This window comes from Xiphophorus maculatus, chromosome 11 (assembly GCF_002775205.1).
Source record: "Xiphophorus maculatus strain JP 163 A chromosome 11, X_maculatus-5.0-male, whole genome shotgun sequence".
NCBI classification, from domain to species: domain Eukaryota; kingdom Metazoa; phylum Chordata; class Actinopteri; order Cyprinodontiformes; family Poeciliidae; genus Xiphophorus; species Xiphophorus maculatus.
The window spans coordinates 21,431,073-21,444,688 of NC_036453.1; the positions used below are offsets into that span (position 1 = coordinate 21,431,073).

The following is a 13,616-nucleotide window of genomic DNA, read 5'->3' on the forward strand; positions in this document are numbered from 1 at the left end:
GGGCACATGCGTCACCATGGCAAATGTTTAAAAGAAGGAAACGAAATAAAGTGGGATATCACTTTAAATAGATCCTCCACACCAGAGTCTCACCATCGAATCACATGCTCCCTAAACGGCCGACAGCCCTTTAATCCACAAGCCTATAATCCCAGCCGATCAAAGGTTGAGATTACCATCAGCATGGGAGGGCCAGAGCTGCAGATAGGAGGACAGTGACAGAGGGAGAGCAACAGAGGAAGAGATTGGTGCACACAAATAGCCAGCCAATCACAGCAGAGGCAGGGAAAATAACAAGGCCAGGGGGGGAGAGCTGGAGAAAGAGTGTAGAGCTATGAAAAAGCGAGGGAGAAGGTGAAATCACAGTCACACAGAGAAGACACCAAAAAACAAAGAGGAGAGAGGAAGGATGAGGGGAGGAGAGCGCGCTGATCAGTGAGGTCTCCAGAGGGGAAGACGAAAAGAGATGAGCAGCGAGAGGGAGGGGAGCAGAGCATCCATCAGCTGAGGCAGCCATGCTCTGAGCCCTGGAGCAGCAGGGCTACGCAGACACTGCACAGGCCCAGAGTCAGGCCAGAAGCCCAGCCCTGCATCCCATCCACAAGCACCAGAGCCGGGACAAGCGAAGATTACACCCTCATCAGCTGCTCATAGGAGCCATGAGGACGGCCAGGAAGGGCAACGTGGAGATACCTGCATTCGTGCGACAGCTGGTCAAAGAAACAGAGAAGAGGGTCAGCTCTTTCTTCAAAGGGGGACGCGGGGGGGCGTCGGACGGGGAGCAGACGGGCGAGGGGGAGAAGGAGGAGGTGATCCCCAGCCCGTACCTGGACCGGCCGGTGCTGGAGAAGCTGACCGAGGAGGGCTGCGCTCGTTGGGGCCTCACCTACGCCCTGGGGAGCATGCAGGGCTGGAGGGCCAACATGGAGGACTTCCACAACTGCGTGCCGCAGCTGGGAGGAGAGCTCTCCGAGTGGAGCTTCTTCGCTGTGTTCGACGGCCACGCCGGCAACACGGTGGCCCAATACTGCTCCCAGCACCTTCTGGGGCACATCCTGACCACAGGTAAAAAATTTCACACTGAACATGTGATGAAGACATGCACTGTTGCTTTGGGGGGGGCTTGAGGGAGTGTTCAGTCTCAGTTTACACCCAATTGTGCACACAGGTGGGGTCGGACCTGAGGAAAACCCCGAAAAGGTGAAGGGGGCCATCGTAGAGGGCTTCATGCAGACAGACAAACACCTGCACTCTGTGGCCCGGCGAGAAGGCTGGGAGAGAGGCGGCACCACCGTGGTGTCCACCCTCATCTCCCCATACTACATCTACTTCGGCAACTGTGGTGACTCCAGGGCCGTGCTGTGCCGGTCGGGGCAGGTGTGTTTCTCCACTGAGGACCACAAACCGTACAGTCCTCTGGAGAAGGAGCGCATCGAAAGCGCCGGCGGGTCGGTGTCCCTTCAGAGGATCAACGGTTCCCTGGCTGTGTCCCGAGCTTTGGGGGACTTCAGCTACAAAGGGGTGGAAAACCGGACCCCCAGCCAGCAGATGGTCTCGCCGGAGCCGGAGGTGTGTGTGGTGGAGCGCTCGCCCATGGACGAGTTCCTGGTGCTGGCCTGCGACGGCGTGTGGGACACCATCAGCAACGAGGAGCTCTGCGCTTTCGTCCACAACCGGCTGCAAGTCTGCACTGACCTGAGGGATGTCTGCACTCAAGTCATCGACCTCTGTCTGTACAAGGTCAGAGTGACGTCTGTGCATGTTGCTTCAAGTCTTGTGGGTCACAGCATGGTCCTATGAGAGCAACAAAGACTTTTAGTTACAGCACAAACTAAAACAAGAGGTTCAAGCAGTTACATAATTCTGTAGATTTTATCCCTGATCTACAGGCTCTAAGTTCAGCTTAGAGTAACATTGTCAGTCAATCTTCAGACAGTGTCATGTTTAAAAGGATCAATAATTGTTTAACAAGTTAACTGATTTTAATTTGACAGGCTAGTTGGCTCAGCAAGAACTTTAACATCTTGGATTTGATTTTTCCTGAAATAAAATCAAATGTCACTGTGCAATGGTTATTAAAATTGTGTTTTTAAGAAATGTAATGCAATTTGAATAACACAGGTAAAATAATAATAATAATAATAATAATAATAATAATAATAATAATCAAAAATACATGAATATTTAGAAATAGTTTTGGAGATTCATTAAAAGCTTAGGTTTAAAAATCAACCTTTTTAAGTTTAATATCATGTTATAATGTCATTCCTTCATTCTTCCATGCATGTTGAGAAATCCTTGAATCTCTCATGGCAACCATTCTCACAAGTGCCTCCTCCACTCAACTCCTTCAGACTAGCAGCAGCAATTAGCAAACACCTAGTGGAACTGCACATCTGCTGCGCTCATTATACACCACCTACTTCTCAGTGAAATGTTCTTAAGAACAATGTTAAATGTCTATAGAGGAATGTCGCTACGACGACGTGCTGAAAGTGGAGTGTCGGAGAGAGTAGGAGTTTCTTTAAGAGACAGAGGCCCAATTTCAAGGCATTAAATTGCAATGTCAAATTTCTTTTAAGTCATGTTTGATATATACAGCATTTTATAACAACTGTAGATAGAATAATTACTTGATTGTGCTTTAAAATGGCGCTATATGCCTGGAAAATAGATAATATTGTTAAGACAAGAGGGCTGCTTATAAAGACACATGATGCGATTATCAGAATTTTGTGTTTTGGGCCAGTTCCAATTTTCTCATTAAGTCCTACAATATCCGATGATGAAGCAATGACATTCAATTATATTTTCTGGCCATGATTTTATTGGTTAATTATTAGCATTAAGAGTAGAGGCGACTTCACACTGTGTGTCCTCTGCTCAACCTTCCTGCCTTAAATCTTGCTCTCTCCCTCACTCTCTTGTGTCTTAATTAAATCGCAGGCATGCCAATAGTTTCTAATGTCTCTGTACTTCCTCTGATTTAATTTAAACACTCCAGTGACTCTGACAACAGCTGTCTTACAGAGTTTTCTTCACTGAGCAACCACATCCGCACTGCAGAGTGTTGCTGTGTGAGCAACCTGATTGGTTTTATTTGTACATTACAAGTTAATAGAAATATACCTACTTGTGTTGTTGCATTTTTGTGAACACTACTGAGAGTCCCTGGTTCTGAAAGCCATGATACTGACTGAAAATCCAGCGCTGACCTCTGCTAAAGCTTCCTGTTCATTTACGCTGTGGCTGCCCTTCATGGTATAATAGTCCACTCAGCGCTTCTAAATAGACTGCAGGAGTGTCAGAAGATGTTACATTGATTTCTCCTGGATCCCCAGTCAAATGGACCCATTTCAGAAACTATCACTGATTTCATCCCAAAAATCTTTAGGTATACAAGACTTGATCCTTTGTAGAAAGATATTCTCACAAATAAACACACATTCTTACTCCCATGCTCCATCCTTTCCGGACATCATGTCTCAGTTATGTAACAGAGCTTCGGTTTGGATGTGCAGCACAACCTCAAAATGTTATGCTCGGTTTACATTTTTCTGCTTCCCTCCATCCGTGTGACAGAGGTGTGCAAACCCTGAGATGAAACTGACCCATCTCTAAAGCGATTCACGCAGGACGAGAGCGCGTCCTGCGTGCTGACATTTGTGAGGTCAGCCATCATTGCTCAGCCCGTGCTGACGCTGCTTTGCTCTGCTTCACAGGGCAGCTTGGACAACATCAGCATCATCTTGCTCTGCTTCCCGGGCGCCCCCCAGCTGTCAGCGGAAGCATTACACCAGGAGGCCGAGCTGGAGGATCTGCTGGAATCCAAAGTGGCAGGTGTGTTGGGGGAGTAAACTTTATAATGCAAGAGTGGCTTTGTTATATACTCTGTTTTTCAACTTTAATTAATGTGCTTGTTCAAATTTAAAGCCATGTTTTTTTCAAACCTTCCTACTGGGGGGGTGCGCGTCGTAAGTATCGAGTCCGGGGGGGGCTAACCCCCTCGTTTTTCGCGGCGGTTAAGTTCCAAAAAGAACCCGCGATGGGCGAAATCAGTGAAGTAGGAACCTTTATTTTTTTACATTTATTATACAATGAAATATTCCATAATACATTGAAACCAAAGAACAAAACCTTTTTACAGGCCCAAACATTTGTTTAACAAATAAAAGGTACTGTATAAACAATTTTAAAATTTTTTTTACAAATAACTACTGTACTGTAAAATAATCATTTTAATATGAACTGAAAGCGGATTCCCGTGCCCGAATTGCGGAGATCAGCGCCGCCCCACCGCGACCTGAGTTATTGGATTAGAAAGGGAGAAAATAAAAAATTATTATGAAAAAACAAAAAAAAAAAACAAAGTACAGTAGCACAAATAGTGACTCACGTGTATTTCACTGCTCTTCTGACTGAGCCGCTGCATCCTCACTCCGCTCTGTAGCGGTTTTTTTCTTCTAAAGCCCGCGGTGCAGGTGTGTTTTTTCGAGAGAAGAACATAGTTATCGGTAGCTGTTGTCGCTCTTTTTTCTTCTGGGCAAATAGATTCTTATAAACCGACATGCCACCAACATCGATTATGTTAAATATGGCAAGCTGTTTTACGTACGTGTACATATTAAACCGTTGTTGACACACAGGTAAAGAAGAAGCGGAGAGACTGTTTAGCCAATCAGAATGCAGAACACAATGCACGATGCAAATCCGCGAAGCAGCGAGACCGTGACAGGTGAACCGCGATATAGCGAGGGTTCGCTGTACTCCGATGTTGTTTTGCTACTCATTCTGCTGCAAGTTGGCTCAATTTTGACGCGCAAGACGTAACCGGTAAAATCCGGTTTAGGATTTTCATAATAAAAGATCCGGAAGTAGTTCATTATTTCTTGCGCGGCCCAGTACCAATTGGTCCCGGTCCGCGGCCCGGTGGTTGGGGACCACTGCCCTAGAGGGCTCCGTAATGTCGCACAATTTGTGAAGATCTTGTCAAAAAATGTTGTAATACATATGCCACGCCAGCAAGTGATGCTAAAGACCACTGTAATGGCATTAAACTTCTAATGAAGAAAAGACAGACTTTTTGCTAATGCTGGGCCAAATTTGAGGTTTTGGGGGGAGAAGTAAACTTTTTGTGTTTCTTTAGCACAAAAAATGATCATAGGCATTCATAAGGTGCACCTCTACATTGTTGCTTTTGATTATCTTTAGATAATCCACACAATGTTTAAAAATATCTATCCATTTAAAAGTTTAACTGTATATATGCATGTATAGCCACTGCTATGGAATCAACATATGTGCTATTCGTGTGTTGCAGGGATGATCTAATAACTTTATTTAATGTAATGCTACACAATGCAAACAGCACTGATAAAAATTATTCACCTCCTGGAAGTTTTTCCACCTGTTGACAGCTCCACCTACTATTTTTTCCAATAGAAATAACATTAAAAAAAAAAGAAGTAGTATAATAAAATGAAAAAGCAGATACAAACTAACAGTAATGTTGAATTACAATTCATTAAAATGCTGTCCAATACAAAAGGTGATTTGCAACAAGCAAACTAAAGGAGCATAAATGCAATTTTAAGAAAATGCCACACTAAAAGAGGAGGGCAGGGCTATAGGCATTCAGCAATGTCCTGAAAGGCCTATTAGGAAAAAAAGCTAACCATCATACTCTCCAACAAACGTACAACATTAATTATTTTTTGTAGAGTTCAGCAGAGTACTTCAAATAAAAAGCGCTAATAAGAATAGTAAACAGATGCAGAGAGTGATAAGATAACCAAACACAAGAAATTAAAGAGATGTGGTGTGATTTGAACAGACAAGGTTACCAACAGAACTGCAGAACAAAGCAGTTTACTTCAAAAGTGAAAGTGCACAAAGTATGGAGGTGTTTGCTAAAAGTGCTCATGCGAGTGTTTCTTTGTCCTGATGTCTGACAGAAATCTATGACGAGCTGTCTGCCTCCGGGGAGGAACCTGACCTGCTGTCTGTCCTCACAGTCCTGGCGTCCACCGTCATTCCTGGATTACCTCCAGGTGGAGGCATACAGAGCAAGTAAGACAGTGAAAATGTCACCTAATGTGTCTACATGTAAAATCAGAGCTACACCTATACACTGGTTACAAAAAAAACAAAACAACAACACCATGTCACTTTTGTGTGCTACAGGAGAAACTGTATTATCTCTGCTTACTATCATCAAAGAGAGACACACAAGCCTGCAGTACCAAATGTGAGTCCACACTAAATAGTTTTCTCATTGAAATCCATTTATTTTATTTTAATATACAAAATATGCCTTTGTTTTCAACATTACTTGTCTTAACAGGCTCTGGGAAGTTCATGAGGCCCTGAAGTGGAGACTCTCTGACTCAGAGGGACTGTAATAAATGTGAATATTGAACTGTTTCCTCAGTTCATGTGTGCAATCTGACCATAAGGGGGAATCACATGACCTGGCAAAGGCGTTTGTTTACATCATGCTCGCAGACAGCATCTTGTTAAAACAAATGCATTGCACAAAGAGATCTAATAAAGCCTAAAACTTTATATTTGTACCAGACGGATATTTTGTAAAACGTACTCAGACACAGAGCAAGGAATGAACCTCTGCCTCTAATTCAGTGAACACACAGCACAGCTAATCAGTTCAAAGGACAGATCAGTACAACTGGATTAAAACCAAAAGTGACACTGTACATTTTCACTGGATAAAAAAATCAGGACTATTTGATACATATGAACTGGTATTTTAAAGAAAGATTTAAAGTAAAAATGTTTAGAATTAAACAGTTAATTGTCAACGCTAGACATAAGTGAGCATACAAATGGCCATTTGTTCCTACAAGAAATAGCAACAATGAAAGTGAGTCAGGGAACTCATCTATGTTTCTTATTGCTGGTGATAAGTAAATAATTACAAATATTTTATTGTACGTACATAAAGGAAAAAATACATTTCACAAACCAGAAGAAAATATCCTTTCTTTTCTAAAGTGGTTAATAATGTCTGTATTTTTGTTGTAACTGCAGAAAAAAACATCTGCTTATCAGGAAGTTTGACCAGAACATATCCAGACAATGGCCTAAATCTGAATTTAATGACAAATCAAATTTCTACATGGCCATGTTCATGCATTTACCAACTTTCTAAGGATTTTGAAATTGTCTGTGAAATGTATTTTTTCAGTGAATTGATCGTGTCCTGTGCTGCCTTATTCTTCATTTATATGGTAGATAAAACATCAGCAACAAACAATAGAACGGGTCAGTTTCCGTACTGCTTCTTTTATTTACATCATTCTGCATCATCCTGTTACGTTTGTGTATCATTTTCTGTGATTAAACATTACATGATGAAATTAAAGATTTTAATCTGAATAAAGAACATATGACTGACTTTTTGTTTTTCTGTTGATTTTGTAAAAAAAATAATAATAATAATAATTTACCTATGGGAAATAAACAATCTTCATTTTTAAGGTTGTTTCATTTTTGTGAGACAGAATGACAGACAAAAATAATAGTTAAGAAAAAACAAATTGCAAAAATGTTAAAACGTATTTGTATTAAAATAAATACGTATTTGATGCTGGAATTCTGTCTTCCACATTTTGAACATATCATAAAACATATCTACAAGGACACAAAAATGGCTGAAGAAACACAGCAAGGTCATGTATTGCCACTGTAAGTGTTTGGACCAGAGTCCAACAGAAAATGTGTGCAGGGAACTGAAGCTTTAAGTCACCAAGCAGCGGCAAAGAGAAATAAAAGATTTAAAGCTAATTTAATGAGGAGTGAGCTAAATCCCCTCCTGAGATGTGTGCAAACTCAACAGAAAAAGTCTTCCTGCAACACTTGTCAAAAAAACAACAATCCAACAGGTATAAAAATCTGTTTTCCTGGAGATTTGACACTTCTTTGATTAACAAATGGTAGATTTTTAACATTTATTTACAATTAATTCCGGATTCTATCTCGCTTCTGTCTCAAAAGGTTTGGCAGTTTTAATAAAATCAAACTGCCAAACTTACTAAATTACCGGTAGTTGACAACTTTTGCCAAAATGTTTTCTTTATTGAAGCAAAAAAGAGGAAAAAGACTTTGAACTGTTAAAATAAAATGTCTGTTAAAAACACGCCACATCAATGCTACACGCCATAGATGTATACTTCTATCCTTGCATAGTAAAGGATCTCTTAAGAGTTCGCTGTGGATCGCTTAAGCTTTTCTCTCTGTGTTTATATGATGGCGTGACTACTTATGTGGCTCTTATTGACACAGGAGTGTCCTTTACAAGCCACATTTGATTAGATGTTCTCTGCTGAAAGCCCTGGATCTTCTTCAAGATGACTATGAATTTAAATTACTTCTAAGATGGGTGCTTTGTGAGCAATCGACAAATTAAAATGTCTCCTTTTTGCTGTTTGCTAGCCTTTCTATAGTTCTGCAGGAGCTATTTTTAAAACAGGTCACATTTGAATTATTTTACGTTTGAAATGGATCGCTGAGAAGCGATGGTAGATATTGCGTTTGCACATTATTAACTACTATGATCTGATACAATCCTCTCTGTTCTGTGAGGTCCAGCAACATGTGCAGCATTCTTCAAATCAGCAGCCTCCTTTAAGTGGTCCTTCACTGCTTCTTTCGTCTGATTGCTTTGGTATGAGTCAGTCACTTGATGACTTTGGCCCCCTCTTCACAAGTCTTTTTTAAGCTAAAAATTTCAGGTTTTTTTCTCGCCTCGCCAAATAAAATGATCACTTACTTGCTTTGCAGAGTTCACTACGAAAGTCCGCTGTTCTCTCAACTAAACTAATCTACTGCACTTGGGGAAAAAACAGTCCGAATTCACATGATTTGGTTTTCAAATGCAGATAGGACAAAGCTAATGATTTTCTAAAGAGCCCAAATGAAGCTATCTATCCACACTGGTTTCCTGCAGGCGATTGTTCATAATTCCCAAGGCCCCCACCCCTCCAGAAAACCCGTTCTGGTGCCCGTAGCTCTGCCGTGGCCCTTGGTGAGCAGTTTCACTCAGCTGCTTTTGCAGCAACGCCAGAGACACCTTATTGGACACCATGAACTCATTGACAGAGATCATCTCTCCAGACAGACGACGGCCCAGATGCACTTCAGCCCCTGGACCAGCGTCTGTCTCGCTGTCACACACACTTTCCACAGAGCCGTCCGTGTAGCGCTGCCTTCCCATGGGGCACTGGGCGGAGACAGGCTGCACAGCGTTGCGTTTCACTCGCTTGAGTGTGAGGCGTGCCGCCGGACCCCTCTTGCTTTGCTTTTTACCACGAAGGCAGGGGCAGGAGCAGAGCTTGCGTTGCCCAGAGCAGGCCAGCTTCCCCAGGATCCAGTTGAGAGTTTGCTTGATAATGATAGAAATGACATTGAAGAGAGAGTAGATACAGCACACTCCCATTAGGATGAAAAGGCAGTTTCCGAGCCGGTAGGCCCCTTGGGATTCATAGCGCTCCCTCTGACTGCTCACCAGGTCCCCAAAGCCGATGGTGCTGAATGCCACGAAGCAGAAATAGAGGGAGTCGACGTAGCTCCAGTTCTCCATGGTGCTGTACAGGGTGGAGGCGCTGCAAGCAATCACAACAGACGCCAGTCCCAGAATCAGCATCACGTAATAGACTGACGGTTTCCAGCCTTCAAGGCTGTCCTCTTCACCGGATGATTCCTCTCTGCTCGACACCACACCCGCTCCTCCGCACCTCAACCGCCGCTCATGACACCAGCGCATGATGTATGCCAACATGGTAATGATCCTTTCGAGGAAGAGGTTGAAGAAGAGGATGGTGGCTGCACAACCAATGAGGCCATAGAAGATGAGGAATATCTTTCCGGCGATGGTTGCCGGTGTGGTCATGCCAAAACCTGGAAAGGTTAGAAAAACTGAGTGAAGTTTTTTAATCAAACAAAATTGTTGTGAAGAATTTGTGCAGCAAAAAGTTCTGCGTGTGCCATGATAATTTCATGAAAATGTTTCCAGAGGTCATCAAAGGTCAACCAGCATCCTCCACCACATTTACAAAATCAAACAAAATATGGTGTCAGTCAACTGTGCTACAAAAATTAAAATTGCACAAAGCAGCACAAACATAGCACAAGAAATCTATATCAATTTTGTTATAGACAGTTTTTATTATTCTAATCTTTTTACTGCACAAACCAGCACAAATGTAGCACAGTAGACTGATATCAGACCCTTTTTGATGGCCTCATTAAAAGTCACTTTTATTTACTAAATTTTTTGCTACACAAAAGTTTGACACCAATTTGGTTAGATTTGAAGAAAACCCCAGCACCCTCTTCAAACATTACTCAGTTAAAGTCAGCGGTGACAGTATCTTTACAATTATTGCCTCAATTACTGACAATTTAAGAGAATTTAAAGTGCATAAAAGTGAGTCATTACCAATAGTAGAGACCACAGTGCCCACAAAGTAAAAAGCTCCAGAAAAGTCCCAGCGTGGCCTCAACTCGTCCACTCTGATCCCTGCTCCGTTCGCCTGCTCGTACTGCCGCAGCAGGGTGTGCAGGGCGCCCAGGTTGACCCTGTACCGCCTCGTGAAGTTCTCCAGCTGCTGCTTCCAGAGAAGCTGGGCACGGATCTCAAATGGGTGCTCCAAAGCCGAGAAGATAGCCGCTCCGCACAGCAAGTAGAGGAGGATGAGGCCGGCCAGCAAGCAGAAACGAGCGTTGTCTTCGTTCAGGGGAGCCCGGGAGCAGCAGCAGCAGCAGCAGCCGCCTGCAGCCCTCCTCCGAGCCATGAGCGCAGCTGATGCACAGAGACGCCACTGCAGAAGCATGCACCTCCACCCCTCCGCCAGGGCCCCCCCAGTCAAACACGGTTTACTTGCAAGGAAAGCCAAATGAAAAGGATAAATGCGCTGAGGGCTCCTTTGATTATTTCATTGTGGATAATCTGGAACAACGCACAAAAAGATGCAGATCAATCAGTAGCTGTTGCAAATGTAAACCTTTTAGATGATTTAGATGAATCTTTGCCATGTCTTAACAAATCAAAGTGAAAACATGACTAACTTTGACTGAATTAGAACCTCGTAAGGATTATAAGAGTGGAAAATTAACACTTGAAGAAAAATAACCTTTACAAAATCATAACATTTTACATGCAAGCCAAAGGTCATTAAACAAATAAAGTATAAAACTTGTTTTTATTCTACCTGCATGTTGAGAGTCCGCTCCCCAGAGCGCAGCTGGTTAGTGTACGCTTCTTCCATGTGTGTGCTGAACAATGACAAGAAGCCTCTTGAGTTTTGTGTGTGTTTGTCTGCGTGCGTGTGTGTGTCTGTCTGATGTTTCATCTGTCACACAGTGACATCATCATCTCCTATAAAAACCATCTTCTTTTGACACCGCCCTGAGTGATATAGTTCTCTCTTCATTGTTAAAGAGCTTCTCTTGATTTTACACATTTACCACATCCCAGACTGGCCAAACTGGACTAAAAAAACTTCACTCATATAACTATTGATTAAGACACTCGATTGTGTCCAGACGCAAATGGCTTTCTTCTAATTAAACAGGAATAATTAAAACTATTAAAACCGAAACCATTGTGTGAACACAAGTTTGGCAGATAATTTTAATAATTTTAGAGGGTTGGAAACATTTTTTCCGCCTCTGGTTTTAGGATCAGAATGCAGCTTGCAGACCCACTAAGTGGCTTTTTGTTGTTCTGCAGACTGTGTGGGAGGATGTACTGAGCATGAGCATTAGGTTTTCTGTCTGTTCATCCCTTTAATCTTGTCTGGTGCTGCAGGTAAGGGCATGGGTTCCCCTCCCCACCAGCCCACTGATGACAGCATTGGGCAGGTGTGGAATACACACTGCCCATCTGCCTTAATATGAAGAAAGCCATTGGTCTTTTGCTAGTGCTATTTTTCAAAAAGTTACACAGCAAAAGAAAAGAATACAATTATTCTTTCCTTTGTGGGAATCTTTAACTGAGCAAACCAGCAAGGCAACATGCAGGTGTTTGCACCCATTCTTGCAAGTTTTGAAAATTTATCATATTTTGTTTTAATAGTATGCATGCAGATTTTGACAGAACCTCCAACTGCAATGTAGTTTGTTACCATTTTAAATGAAGGATAAATACTTCCTGGTGTCTCTGAGATCCATAAGACATTAGGGACAAACAGCATCATGACGACTAACGAACACAGCAGATAAGTCAGAGAGAAATATGGAGAAGATTAAAACAGACACCAAACAATCTCCCATTTCACAAAGCTATGTTCTTTCAAAAATTTGCATGGCAAAACTGCAACCCTACCATGACATGGCCAATGGAGAGCATTAACCAGACATGCAGCCAAGAATCGGATGTTAGCTCTGAAGGAGCTGCAGAGAGCAAAAGCTCAGGTGGCAAATCAAATTGATACTTTTAGTTGCACCTCGCAAATCTGGCCCTGTTTGAAATTTCTAAGAAGGAACCCATTGCTAAAAATTAAAGCAAAACCAAAAAATTCCATAAGAAGTCCTGTTTGCAGTATTCCACAAGCCACTAAGAGGACACAGCAAACATGGTAGAAGATACTCAAGTTGGATTAAAGTTGACCATTGTGACCTACGAAAAAAAAAGGTTTGTGTTGCTGGACACTGAAAATACTGATGCCTTCCAATGTTTAGTATGCCATATGTTATTGTGGTGATTCAACTTATTCCTCAAGTATTTCTATCAATAAATGTTTGTGTCGGTAAAACAACTCTCCACTCAGAGAAGTTCTATTTGTAGGTTATTATTGGGGAAGTCTGTGTTTCCTGAAATAGCCTACAGGTCAAAGGAAGACAGTGGGAGGTGTGTGGAGAGGTCAGACATCTGCTGCAGAGGCTGCAGACTGTGTTTGGTTCTGTTTCAGTGGTAGTTTGAGTAGGTGTGATTATCCCAAACACTCGATTAGGTGAAACATCAAAGATCATTTCAACATTTTTGCAGGTGTCGTTCAATAAAACAATCCCTACAAAAATATTTTTCTGCTGCAGAAATACAGGATATCACCAATGCTTGCCATCATTTCTACAGAATTTGGTGGAACTGTTAAAGCAGACTGTTTTTACTTTAAATGCCATTACATTCAAATGAGGACTGTATTTTTCACAAAGTCGAGTCCAGAAACATGAAACGTCTTGTTTTAAATGTTATGCTTGTATCTCAAGTTTTTGTTTCTGTGCTCAAATTTAATGCCATAATGCACACATATTCTAACCCCTCTGCTTGAATCCTTCTCTCTGCACTCTTACAATAAAAATGTGTTTTGTTAGGCTCTGAATATATTATTCATTTTTATATTTGGGAAGCTCCTTTCTGGAGAAAAAGGAAGTAAATCAATTATTTTCAATATAAAACTTGCAAAACTAAAACTTACAGTAAGTAATGTACATATATTTTAGGACAAAGTTAAAGGGATGCCATTGACAATCTATACAATTTACTGTATAATTATGATGACCTCCTAATGGCACAACAGGCTCGGCAGAGAATAACATAAAAACAACAAAGCTTGTGTACAAACAAGACATCTCATTTAAACAAACTATATGTTTTC

At 41.9% G+C, this 13,616-nt stretch overlaps 2 protein-coding genes across 2 annotated transcripts; one reads left to right on the top strand and one right to left on the bottom strand.

Annotated features, from left to right (window-relative positions):
• Nucleotides 1-269: 269 nt before the first annotated feature.
• LOC102228305 (protein phosphatase 1B-like) lies at nucleotides 270-7,404 on the top strand. The gene is made up of 6 exons (XM_005806642.3): nucleotides 270-1,065; nucleotides 1,169-1,740; nucleotides 3,723-3,840; nucleotides 5,955-6,069; nucleotides 6,184-6,247; nucleotides 6,344-7,404. The coding sequence occupies exons 1-6, from the start codon at nucleotides 660-662 to the stop codon at nucleotides 6,359-6,361; spliced, it is 1,293 nt and encodes a 430-aa protein (XP_005806699.1). The 5' UTR covers nucleotides 270-659; the 3' UTR covers nucleotides 6,362-7,404.
• A 1,313-nt stretch (nucleotides 7,405-8,717) lies between these two features.
• LOC102233418 (potassium channel subfamily K member 13-like) lies at nucleotides 8,718-10,850 on the bottom strand. Its single transcript, XM_023342834.1, has 2 exons — nucleotides 10,457-10,850; nucleotides 8,718-9,915 (listed from the first exon to the last, which is right to left on the bottom strand). Exons 1-2 carry the CDS (start codon nucleotides 10,848-10,850, stop codon nucleotides 8,939-8,941), a joined length of 1,371 nt encoding a protein of 456 aa, XP_023198602.1. The 3' UTR covers nucleotides 8,718-8,938.
• Nucleotides 10,851-13,616: the final 2,766 nt, after the last annotated feature.